We start from the raw sequence: 13,185 nt of genomic DNA on the forward strand, positions 1-13,185 counted from the left end.
TGGAAAACAGCTTTGCAGAAAAGAACCTGAGGGTCCTGGTAGACACCAATTTAACATGAGCCAGCAGTGTGCCTGTGCCACAGAGGGCTAATGCTATTCTGGGCTGCATTAGGCAAAGCATTGCCAGTAGATCCAGGTAGGTAAACCCTTCCCCTTTATTCAGCGCCAGTTGTGTACTGTGTACCTAGAGTCCTGTGTCCAGTTCTGGGTTCCCTAGAGGCACGGATACACTGTAGAGTCCAATGAGGGGCCATGATTGGCACTGCTTGACTGTCCTCAAGGTGAAAATAATTTATCAAGTTAGGACCTCTCTTTTTCAAGTTCATAACCAGCATCTATTACCTTCCTGCCATGCATCATTGTGAAGACTCTGACTCTGTCTTCTTGAAACCTTGTAGATATTGAGAGGCTTCTATTAGTTCTCCCCTAAACTTTCTCTTTTCCAGGCTGAACACACCTAGTTCCCTCAGCCTCTCCTCATAAGGTATTTGCTCCAGCCCCCGACCATGTCCGTGGTCCTCTACTGAACTTGCTCCAGTTTATCAACAAACATCCTTCTTGTATTGAGAGGGATCCAAACCTGGACTGGATACATCTCTTCGCCAATAAATACAGTAGATCTCAATGCAGAATATTTAAATGCTGAGGATGCAAAAGGTTTCAAGAGAGATACCTTGCCATCTTTTTCATTTTATTTTTATTCTTTAACATTTAGGTGCCTTGACTCAAGCCATTCGCAATTTTGCAAAAAGCCTTGAAGGTTGGCTTTCCAGTGCCATGAGCAATATTCCACAGAGAATGATACAAACCAAGGTAAACAAAGTTTACTTCAGTTTACTGCAGTCTTCACTTTATGTAATTGTACACTAGATGTCATTTAAGATCTAAAAGTAGCAGCATTTTAACTTTTATGCTAAATGTCATATTTAGGTTGAACTTCGAACATGAATCATGGGATTAGAAATAACTTTGTTTGCAAAAAAAAAAAAAACAAACCAAGAAAAAACCAGGAAAAACTGTATTTGTTCCAGTATAGGTGAATTGCAGTGTCTGAGGGATCATAAACTAATAGAATAATTTTAATATTAAAATAGATTAAATAGAAGACCTGCTGATAATGCAACGTGTTAGGATGAATGGATTTCTTCATAGGTTGCTGCTGTAAGTGCCTTTGCCCAGACTTTGAGAAGATACACATCTCTTAATCACCTGGCTCAGGCAGCTCGGGCTGTGCTTCAAAACACTTCTCAGATCAACCAGATGCTCAGTGATCTCAACCGTGTTGATTTTGCCAACGTACAGGTACCTGTGGCTTTAAAAAACAGACTTTTAAAAAAATATTCCCCTCAGAAACTTTGATTTTTGTTGTTAGTTTTTATTATTCCATCAAGAAAGTGGGAACTTTTTGCTGATTTTTATATGTGCAGTGATTCAGTTGAAACTTTTGAGCTTGCACTTTGGCTGTAAGGAAAATAAAACCTCTGAACCATTATCTATTTCCATTTTCTCTGAAGGCTTATCTTTCACATCATGCATTCTTCCATTTTTTATTTAATGAAGATGAAAGCAAAGAGTACATGTGTTCTTAGAATGAACAGCATGAATAATGCCTGAAGAAGAAATCTTCGATAATAGCATAGCTTCTGATCTTCCCTAAAAAAAATATTGATCATACAGTACTGTTTCTAGTATAGATTGTTTCATTACATTTATTTTTATTTCAAAGATAATATCATTGGTATACTTTCCTTAATTGTTTGTGTTTACATTTCCAGCCTTTCCTAAGTAAGTGGTCAGAAGTAGTTTCCAGTTATCTGTAAAACATCAGTTTTAGTATTTTTTCATTAGGTTTAGAAAAAAGATTTGCCCTTTACCTCTTTCTTCTCCTTAGAAGAAACAGCATTTTTTTTTCTCCTGTTGCTCAGCTAACTGACATTGCCCAGATTACTGGCAGTCATACATTTGTCTTCTTTCATGAACAAACTTTTTAGCACATTTTATCTTAACAGAAGTTCAGGAGTTCACTAGCAACAGTTAAGCTCTTTTTGCTTATTGAGAAAGACCTTTGAATAAATAAAATTTAACACAGATATAGTTATATAGCATAATGGTGTGCATATTTACCTAAGATTAGTATGTGACAAATATATGGTATATTAAATGCTGTTCTGTGGTAAGATGCAGGGTCTATAAAAGTTGAGATGTTAACTTGGCATGTGACAGCTGAAGTTTAAGAATATGGCCTATATTAAACCAATATTGGTTTTCTCTAAGTTCCATTTAACAGACGTGTCCTATTGGTCTTATTTAAACTTTAAAATTTAATATAATTACATTTGATGTTAATAGTGTGAATTGTTGATTATTGTACATGGACTGTGTTTGTCCAGTTATGTGCTGTTTATATTACTCATTGAGCAATGTGCAATATATTGCAGTCTATGGATAAACAAAACAATAATTTTTTGCATAGAAAACAAAGCTCTTTTTAAGCAAGGCAATTAAAAAATATCACAGAAATTGTACTTGGTCTTAACTCTTTCAAATAAATAGGAACCATGGTACTTTGGCTTCTTGGTTACTCTATTTCTTATTCTCTCAACTTGCATTTGACTGCCCTTTCCATTCCTTGTTCCTGTAGTCCCAAGCATGACAATTCCTGAAAATTTTACTAGAAAAATTATGAGAGAATTTGAAAATTCTGTCATGAAAATTAATATGGAACATTGCAATGTATTTGTGTTTTTTCCCATTGTATTTTTGTGTGCATGTACTTTATTTGATGCCCATTTTTATACTTTGGGTTCCTTACTTTCATTTTCTTCCAACAAAATTGAAAGGGACATGAAAATAAAAATACTCATTAGTTTGCCTAATAAGTGTATTTCATCCTTTTCATTTAAATGTTCAGTCTTTAAGAATAATTTACATTTTGTGGTTTGCTTTCATGTTTGCCATGTGTTGCAACAGGAGCAGGCTTCCTGGGTGTGTCAGTGTGATGACAATATGGTTCAAAGACTAGAAACAGATTTCAAGGTGACTCTTCAGCAGCAGAGCACTCTGGAGCAGTGGGCTGCCTGGCTTGATAATGTAATGATGCAAGCATTGAAACCGTATGAAGGAAGACCCAGCTTTCCTAAAGCAGCACGGCAATTTCTTTTAAAATGGTCTTTCTACAGGTAGTTCTTAATAGTCTTCTAAATTATTTTAGCTATTTTATTAGTTGCTGAACTGTATGCTTCAATAATGTTGACAAAATTAATATCAGACAATAGTTCCCAAGAAATTAAGAGCCTCCCTTTCCCCCGAAAGATTAGTGTTGTCAGTGTTAAACACAGGGCTATGCACAACTCAGCAGAGGATGAAACGATCCTTGTATATTTGATTTGATTCCTGATTTGGAAACATGCAATGAAACATTTCATATTGAAAAGCTATACAGTTGTAAAGCCAATGCTCTTAATACTATTTATTAAAATAGCATGGCTTCTATTTGCATTACGTAGGGAAAAAATATGTTTAATGTGTAAAAAGAACATAAAGACAAAAAGTCCATGTCATCTGCTACTGTATCAGTTATCATAGTAAAGCTAGTGTTTTCTTTCCAAAATAGTACATAGTAGCACCTACTTTCTGAGGGTTTCATACTGTCCTGGTTTCAGCTGGGATAGAGTTTTCATCCACTATTTGCATTTTTCTATTAGAAGGTGTACACAAACTTATTTAAATTTATAAGTTTAAAAAACATATCAATTAAAAACCTTGAACTAGGAATGTGAGCACAACAGACACAATATTTTGAAAGAGTGCTTTGTTTAAAATTAAATAATATTAATACAATTTTATTATTTAAAATTTTAGCAAAGAACTTCCTTCCACTAAGGTCAGTTTTTACATGCGCTCACATATTGGTAATCGTGAATATGTCAAAACAAAACCTTTCCTGTCTTTTTTGAAAATTTAGCTTCTAGTTGTATAATGTGGTCTCCAACCATGCTTTCAGAAAATAATTGTTTTCCCGGGACATTTCTTTCTGAAGACACCATAAATCCGCTGTTTGTGGATAGCATTACTTTAAAAAATATTATTCTTGAAGTGCATATTCCATATGAATAAATTAATAAAGAACTGTGATTTTTTTCCCCCCCCCCCATGTTTAAATAGCTCAATGGTGATTCGAGATTTAACCTTACGCAGTGCTGCTAGCTTTGGCTCTTTTCATCTGATCCGCTTGCTTTATGATGAGTACATGTTTTACTTAGTAGAGCACCGTGTTGCTCAGGCAACAGGAGAGACACCAATCGCAGTTATGGGAGAGGTAAGATAATATGTAAGACAATGGATTGGTGAATTTGGTGATCAGTTTGGATATGCATCTACATTTTTAACATTTACGTGGAGTTATGGGATATTTTGTAATGTAACTGTTGCAGATTGAGTTGCAAAGACATTGGCATCTTCAAATCTGAGTTATATACCTTAATCCATGTTTCCTTGGCTGATTGTTTTTCAGTGTACTAAAACCACAATTACTTCTTACAAAAAAAACAAAAACAAAAAAAACACACAACAAAAACCAACCAACCAAACAAAAAAACTCTAGATCAACCTACTAGGTAGAAACCTTCTTTGAGTTCTGGGAAACTAAATATTTCATATGAAATCAAAAAAGGAATAGAATCATACAAAACTTGCTTTTGCTTCAGTGGCACTGTTTACATGTATTGCTTGTACGTGGCAAGGCTGGGGGGTGGAGAGGGGAGGTGGGGACAGGGCAGGGGCTGCAGGGGTGGACTCTGTGAGAAGAAGTATGGGACTGCCCTGTGCCAGACACAGCCAGTTCTTGCCAGCTTGGCAATGGACCCACCACAGGCCAAAGCTGATCCAATCAGCAAACTTTCGGGCACCTCTGTGAAAACATTTGAGAAAGGGCAGTAAACACCAGACAGGCACAGGAGGAGGGAACAAAAAGAGAGTAAGAAACAGCAGAGGGAGCATCAAGGTCAGAGCAGTAGGAGATGATCCATGGTGGAGCAGATATTCCCTGCAGCCTGTGGAGAACCTCCAGAACAGAGGGATATTCCCAAAGGAACTGCAGCCTGTAGAGAACCAGAGGAAAAGTGAGAAGGAAGGAGTGACAGAGAAAAAATGCTATGTACTGACCACAAGGCCTCGCTGAAGGGATTGAGTGTAACTTGCAACAGTAACACAGGGGGAAGAGAGGTGCTTGGAGTGAAGTTGAGCCTGGGAAAGGGGGAAGAAAGATGTTTTCCTGAAGTGTTTAAATGTTTTGTTCTTTTTTGCTTCCCACTACTCAAATCAGCAATTAAATATTTATTTTAATTGGCAATAAATTAAATTCCCCCTGTTTTCTTGCCTGTGACAGCAATTGGTAAGTGATCTCCCTGTCTTTATCTTCATCCATGAGCTTTCTCACTCTAGTTCTTCCTATTTGCTCCACCATCCCTTTGGACAGGGGGTGGGGAAGTAAGCGAACGGCTAGATGAGTGCTTGGTGTTAATCAGGGCCAACAGACAACGACATGCATGAAATGAAAGTAGCACAGAAGTACTTGCAGGATTGGCCATTGCATATTTTCATGCTTATATTTCAATAAACAGATCAAAAGTCTCAATTCAGAACCTCTGTGTCTTATATGAGCCCATTGTATTTGCAAACTGAAGTTTATGTCAGACCTCTTTTTTACAGTAGCCCACCTAACTGGTAATTTCGTGTGAGTTGCTTAAGAATTCACATTATCTTAGGAGTTATCTTCAAGGATCAGTGCTTTTAAAGTGGTAGAAAATGGATAGATGTGAACATACGATTCTATGTGCTTTTTCATAGAGATGGGGAGTCTTGACTTAATTTGTAGTTAGATATGGCATGCTTTAGAAAAAATAAATGACTGTTTCTGATTAGGTATTTGATTAAACACTGCCATTACATTTATAGCAAAGTATTGCAAAAGTGTAGTATCTCTATGATTTTTTTTTCTTGACAGATATGGTATAGGTTAAATGTAATGGTTTTGGTGCACTGTGGGACTTCCTATAATGTTTTGGCAAATTTAAGATGGATATGATCTTAGAGCAATCTAAAGCTTTGAGAGGTGAGAGGATAACAGGGAAGATGACATAAATATTCATTAAATCCATGGCTTCTTGTGTTTCTCTGCATTTACTGACTGTGGATGAAATATAATAGGAAAGACTAAGGCTAGTTTGACAAACACTTGAAGCCAGTATAAACTGGCTTTGCAGCTGAGAAAAGCACTCTGTCTCCTCCTCTCCTGTCCCCTTAGCTTTGGACATTGATGCTGGCACAAGTACTCAGGCAGTCCTGTGGTTAACTGGATCAGAGAATTCATCCTGTGCAAAATAACCCCATTAAAATGGTGGGGTTTTCCTTGGGTCAGTTCTGTCATGTGGTTCTTTGCATGGCCATGTGAACACTTAAGGCAAAAGGATGGGTATGGGGAGGCGAGAAGGGAGTATGTGTGAGGGAACCTGGAAGGATAGGGCTACTTATGCTGGTTTAGTGTTCACTGAGGTTTTATCTTTCCATATTTATGAAAAGGACTGAATCAAGTATGGTTAGAAATATATTTATCTAAATATTGTACTCCTTTTGTATGAGATTCACCCATCAAATTATGCTCTGCTGCTTCTCATTGAAGAGAAGGGTAGATGACTCACACAAGGAAAGGGAGAAAGGAAGGTTGCATTTACTTGCGAGCATTTTTTCACTTTATTTGTATAAATAAACTAGAATGCACTGTAATAACCATAAACCCTATTTTCAGTGGTGCCACTTATTTACTTTGCATATAGTTTTGCTACACTATAACTGCCTTTAGTGAGACACCTTCTCAGAGGAACTTTTAAAGGAGCTTTCCATTAAAATATCTCAGTTTAAAAATGGACACTAGTCATATTTTCCAGCATTCTACATAAGAAATATCTCACTCAAAGCAACAAAGGCCTTGACATAAGTCACCCAAAAAAGCAAAATCATATGCTCAGGTTTATATTCCATGGTTTTAATTGCTGAGCATTTTTATTTTAATGTTAATTTCCTTAATATGAACATGAATATGATGGGATGGAAAATGAACTGGTATACTATGGTTGTGACTGCAGTCACATGCATGTACTTTCATACTAGCCACAAAACATTGGAGCATAGTACTGGCTTCATCATAGATAATCTAAGGTCGTGTTTGTGTAGGACTGTGTCCACACTTTTTATTATTTATTTTGCAGTTTGGTGATTTAAATTCTATATCCCCTGGAAATATGGATAAAGGTAAGCAGTCAAATCTCTCAAATGTACAGTTTTATGTAGAACTAATGTGTCTCTTGGAGCAAAATAAGTTCTTATTTTTTGAAAACGTAGGAAAGCAGAATCTAAATCTGTATCACGATTTATGTGCATATTACTATTATATGGGTACAATATGCTATACATGATATATAGCATACAATAATGACTAAATACTCTAGGTTCTTAATAGGAAACCTTTTTTAAAATGTTTATTGTTTGCACAAGAAATTTTCAAAATTTCACCCAGAATTTAGCTGTATATCCTGGTGAGAGAGTTGAAGGGGATGGACAGTTGGAAAAAGAAAGATATGATGAGAATATACATATATTGACATTTGTAGTGAATTAGGAGTTTGAGAAGAGAAGATGGCGAAATTGTGTCCAAGCACTCACCAAATAGCTTGCTAACTGTTACTGAAGGATATAGTAAGAAATGAGGTTTTGTCCTCTTTGTAGATTAAAGGCTTAGTTTGTTCTCCATTCTTACGCTGGTTGTATGATTTGGAGCAAGTCAACCTCTCTTCATTTCACTTTCGTAGTATTTATTGACTTTTCCCAATAAAAAGTTGATCTTTCAGTTTGTATTTTATGAGGTTGCTACACTTCCTTGTGTTTTCACATTTCATTTTATTTGAAAAATGAAGACGTTCGTGTTTAGATTTTTCCTTTTGTGATATTTTTTTCTTGCTTGTTTTGGTTTTGCTTTGTTGTTTGTTTGATTTTCTTTTTGGTGTTGTTGTTTGGGTTTTTTTTTTTTTTTTGTGCAGATGATGGCAGTGAAGTTGAAAGTGAAATAGAAGAAGAGCTGGATGAAAATGGAGAGCCACAAGCCAAGAGGGAGAAAACAGAACTAAACCAGGCATTTCAGGTGGGCTCTATGCAGCAGCCAGTGCTTGAGAGTGGAGTAGAGCAGAGCCTCCTGAACCCACTTCATAATGAGCACACTGTTACAAATTCTCAGACTATCAGACAGTGCAGTGCTACTGGAAATGCATATACTGCAGTGTGATATTGACGTGCCCGCCCAATTACATTAGCACTGTTGATGCTGGACTTAAAGGGGGGAGGGGAATAGGTCTGCAAGTTGACTTATCAAATTTTAGCTGTGCTGAACATTACCTTTTATTGGAGTTCTGAAATGAAATGGGTGCATGCATTTTGCCGGATGTTTAAAACAAATTTCTAAGCAAAATAATTCTGCATTGGTTACTTGGTATTGAGTTTTCCTAGTTTTGAGTGTCAAGGAAGATTTTTGCAAAGCTTGTAATGTTAATGCTTTTGTCCTCCTAAAAATCAAATAACTTCTTTTTCATAATTTAAAAATATTTTAATGATGTTAACTATTTGTCATAATGATTTAATATACATAGGTTTTTAATTAGATGCACTTCTGTGAAATATTAAAATAAATACTTTGACTTATACTGGAGGCATACTCATTTGACAGCAGATGTATCGAGTTTGCTATAAAAGGTGCTTTTCATTGAACAGAACTAGAAGACACTATTTTGATTAAATTGTTAGCATCCAGGGGGTATTTTTATCATACTGTTGGAGGGTTGGGAAGATCTACTGTTTTCTTTCCCTAAGGAGGAAGTGTTTTCTCTGCATTTACAAATGCAGAATGAGTGATAGTACTGTAACAATGTGGTAATTTTTACATTGCAGGCATACCTAATTATTTGATCACCACATAAACAATCCAAACTTCCTTTAAAATCAACAACTCCAGATTTTATTTGCATGCCAGTTCCCCTGTTTTTTGAGAGTACTGATCCTATATTTGAGACCGCTGCACAGATGCTATTGGTTGTTGAGTGGTACTGTAGTTGATAGAAACTGAACCAGAAAAGAAGTGAATTGATTATGCTGGACATGCAGGAAAAACTCGTTTTGGATGAATTTCTTCTATTCCAGGTCTTTTCCTACTACTAGTTCAATCTGCTGCTTTCATAAATGATAATTTATAGAATGTAAGGAATGTAGCAACCTGCATCATTTTCTTTTCAAAATATATTTCCTGATTATTAAAGTAAATTTAATTTTTTTACACAAAAATAATAAGGTAGTGTAGCTGGCACACCTCACTTGTACTTATTCCCAATTGCATTGAATTTGAATAGGTGGCTAGATGGACCATTGCCATTTAAGAATGTACATCAGGGATCATTGTACCTCGGCTATTACATGGTGCCTTAAATAGAACTGAAGCTAAGATTTAGTATTTTTTGTTATTCTTAATAACTCTTGAAGTTTATTCAACAAGGTGTGCCTGTAACTTTCAAATTTCCTAAGTATTAAGGGCAGGTTACATAGTCTTCAAAGAAATAAAAGGGGTTTTATTATTAAGTGATTTTAATATCCCTCTTAAAATTAATAATGAAATTTTTTTTTTTGTTTGTTTCTAGCTGAATTTCACTTTATTACAAATAAAATTTGCTTGGGAACTTGAAAAGCAAAACTAGCTTTAATACCAACTTCAAATGCTGTTAACAAAGTAAATGGACCCTAGTCATAAGCATGGCTATGTATTTTTAAACCCTTGTCAGCTTTTAATTTTAAGAAGTCTCACTAAAACGAGCAGGTACATAATGCAGCATATATTTTCAATTTCTGTATGTGGTAGGGTGTCAGCCTGACGCTATGTTTTAATGATTGCATCTTATAGTGGTAGTTCACACAGTCCATATTAATTGATATTAAACATCTCTGATTTTTTCAAGCATTTTCATTATTTTTAAAGAAGACACATGGATTTGCTAAGCTAAAATAGTGAAAATAAATAATTAAAAGCAAAAAAGTGAAGGAGAGAATAAAAAAAATCGATTTTATAGAAAGGACTGTATAAAGAAATGTAGGAAGTTTCTTTTTTTTATGTAGTGCGACTGTGGACTGATTTATTTTTTTTTTTTTAAGTCATATATACCAAATGGGTGAACACCATGTGAAATGAAGAGTGCATTTTTAGCAAAGAAATTTGTTGCTACATCTTTCAGATGCTCCAAGAATGGCTACAGGTCAACTAAGGCATCCTAACATTTTTTGAGGTACAAAATTATTTGTAAATTACTTAGCAAAATTTGGAGGCCAACCCATCCTGCTCCATTCTATGTAGGCAACATTACTACTGATGTCAGCAGATGTTGTCTTGGCAAAAAGTGCAAATGAGGTTTATACTCATTTATATCTAAAGTCACCTGTGCAATGAATCCTCATAGATTTTGTTCTCCCAAATATCACTGCATCTTGCTTTTTTTTCCCTTAGAAATCAGCATCCATCACCAAAAATCCTAAAAATATCCCTATGATAAATATTTACTACCTTTTATTTTGCATTATAAGATTTTAACAAGTAAATTAAAATTAAATATTCAGCATTTTTCATTTTAAACATAGGGTGTTCTATGCTGTACTGATGGTCTGTATTGCCTGGTTTCAAATTTTGTGATGACAAACCTTAAATGCTTTCTTATCATTGCCAGTTTTTGGTAGAATGTTGGATTTGTTGTTGCTAAGAGGAAAGTATGGTTGTAACATGTAAATCTAGATTGCTAAGAAGAGGTGAGACCTGAATATCTTTCAATTGATATTTTGAATAGTTGATCACTGTTCATGTAGTGCAAAAAGAAAACAAAATATGCGCATACAAAGATAGAAGCTATATCATGTATTTTAATAGCAGTTATCAAAACAAATTGGAATTATCCCTGATTCAGATAACTGGAGTTTGTATTTCTATACTTATCAACTAATTATTCTCTCACATTTTTAAGTAATATTTTCTCTACTTTAGCAAAAATGTGAAAAATTTAAGTTGCTGTAAGCTGATGTGTATACTTACAGGTATGAGATTTTTGTGCTTTGCTTTTAAATTTACTGCAATTTTGATCAAACGTACACATATGAGACAAATTTACACACTTTTTATATTATCAGTAAATTATTGTTAATGATTTAAGAGCAAAAATATGGATACCTCGGTCTAAATTATGTAGTGTGTAGTATGTGGCTGAATTGCTATTCTGAAGCTCGCTTAACTCTTTTAGAGCTCTAAAGAGCTGTAGCAAGCGTCTACTGGCTAGACATAATAAGGGCTCATATGATTTGTGGATTTTACATGACCTTGATGTGAAATTAAAAATAATTATTTTAGAGACAATTCCCATATTAGTGGCGGAATAGGTATTGTTGAATTACTTTTTCAAAACACGGGGCCCAATTTTCTCAAGTTTTATAGTTATGAAAAGTTGCTGGTACATTTTCATATTTCTCATTGTAAGCCAGTTAAAAAACAAGCAAACAAACCACCTCTTTTCAGTTATCTATTTCTGTGGTTTATTATTGCACTATAGCATGCTTTGTGCACCTCCTTTTTTTAATGTTCCATTAAAATATTTGGAGAATATTCTTCAAATTGCTTACTTGCAAAATGATGATGTACAGCATTTCTGCCTTTAGTTCACAAATGTGTAAAAAAACGTGCTGATGTAATGTCACTGAGGAATGTATAGGTCTGTAAAACATTTTAATTTAAACTGAAGTATTTTTAAATGTCTGAAACACTGCTTCTGTTCAAAATATTTTCTATGAGGGAAGACCTGACCCGATATATTTGTGGTTCTCACCAAATTATATCAGCATTGTTTAGAAAAACATTTATATTAGAGCTACATTGCAATCTAACTTCATTCATAGAGTGGTTTTGCAAAATAATTACCTTTTATAGTAATGAAAAATAATTGGTAAAAATTTAACTTTTTTAATAATGTAAGTATTTTTGGTACTTCATGTAACAGTGATTTCAGAGTTTAAACAATTCAATTGAGAGATCAGTGTAAATTTCTGAAAATTGCATCCTTGTCTGTAGAACTGGAAAACTATCATGTCCGTGGTTTAAAAACAGGTCAATTAATGTTATTCTAGTATCTTTGCTACTTTGGTGACAAAAAAGAAAAACAAACAAACAAAAACAAAAAAAAACAAAACAAACAAACCAGGAGTAGAAGCATAAACACAAAATTATTACTTTTAGCATTAGAAAATTAATTTAATGGAATACCTTACGTCAACCCTTTGAGCACTGTAAGGATACACTTCTTGGGTAATTTAATTAGACCACTGAAAATATTCTCTACATTTAAATAACTGATTGTCTTGTAGATGTTTGGTTTTTTTTAATTTCTAAATCAAATACTTGCATACTAGAAAAAATATTTTGTTCCAGAAGGCTCAACAGATTTAGGCTAAATTACTCAATGCCATCAACATGCTGTCTGGTGCAAAACACTACTTCTGCTATTTTGTTTTCATAATTGCATAAATATCTGGAGAAATCAAATATTTGACAGACATAAGCTGTTTACTTTAGATGCCTTTACAAGATGGAGGTTTAGGAAAAAAATGCACAATTTTGAAAATCTCTTCAGGGCAATATTAAAATACTCTAATACTGCAAATGAAAAAAATAAATAAAACCAAAACTGCTTAGTTAAGAAGAGAATGAATTTTACCGAACCTTTGATATGTTTGCAATCAAATTTTCTGCAGTCTATCTGATAAATAAACAACAAAAAAAAGGACATTGCTGTATTCATATTACTTTTAACATTCAGTCATTGTGATATGATCTAATGGAACGACAGAGGTGCATCCTCTACAAGGATGCACTTCGGATGACTCTTATTATCAGAATTTAGAAAGAAAAAAACAAACCCCAAACACCTAGAAATTGCACATGCCTTCTGCTGTGTTGAAGAAGTCCTTTGTTCTTACAAGTAGCACTTGCCAGAACAAGGGAACAAGTTCAGAAGCAAGTTGTTGAAAATTATAGATATAAATACCACCATACTGAGCTTTTCT

General features: G+C 34.5%; 1 protein-coding gene across 1 annotated transcript; it reads left to right on the plus strand.

Moving 5' to 3' along the window:
* The first annotated feature begins 314 nt into the window (after positions 1 to 314).
* Positions 315 to 10,193, plus strand: LOC130599796 (transcription factor RFX3-like). Its single transcript, XM_057410563.1, has 6 exons — positions 315 to 813; positions 1,153 to 1,302; positions 2,971 to 3,179; positions 4,165 to 4,318; positions 7,266 to 7,308; positions 8,094 to 10,193. The coding sequence occupies exons 1-6, from the start codon at positions 778 to 780 to the stop codon at positions 8,333 to 8,335; spliced, it is 834 nt and encodes a 277-aa protein (XP_057266546.1). The 5' UTR covers positions 315 to 777; the 3' UTR covers positions 8,336 to 10,193.
* Positions 10,194 to 13,185: the final 2,992 nt, after the last annotated feature.

This window comes from Pezoporus wallicus, unplaced genomic scaffold (assembly GCF_028554395.1).
Source record: "Pezoporus wallicus isolate ANWC-B61680 ecotype Strahan unplaced genomic scaffold, APGP_CSIRO_Pwel_v1 contig_14847, whole genome shotgun sequence".
In the NCBI taxonomy this organism is placed as follows: domain Eukaryota; kingdom Metazoa; phylum Chordata; class Aves; order Psittaciformes; family Psittacidae; genus Pezoporus; species Pezoporus wallicus.

Bases quoted from the DNA above. Each gene is read 5' to 3' on its own strand.
- LOC130599796 (XM_057410563.1), top strand. From the start codon at position 778: ATGAGCAATATTCCACAGAGAATGATACAAACCAAG. The intron at 814-1,152 runs GTAAACAAAGTT...ATTTCTTCATAG, and splicing joins AGAGAATGATACAAACCAAG to GTTGCTGCTGTAAGTGCCTT. The intron at 4,319-7,265 runs GTAAGATAATAT...TTTATTTTGCAG, and splicing joins CAATCGCAGTTATGGGAGAG to TTTGGTGATTTAAATTCTAT.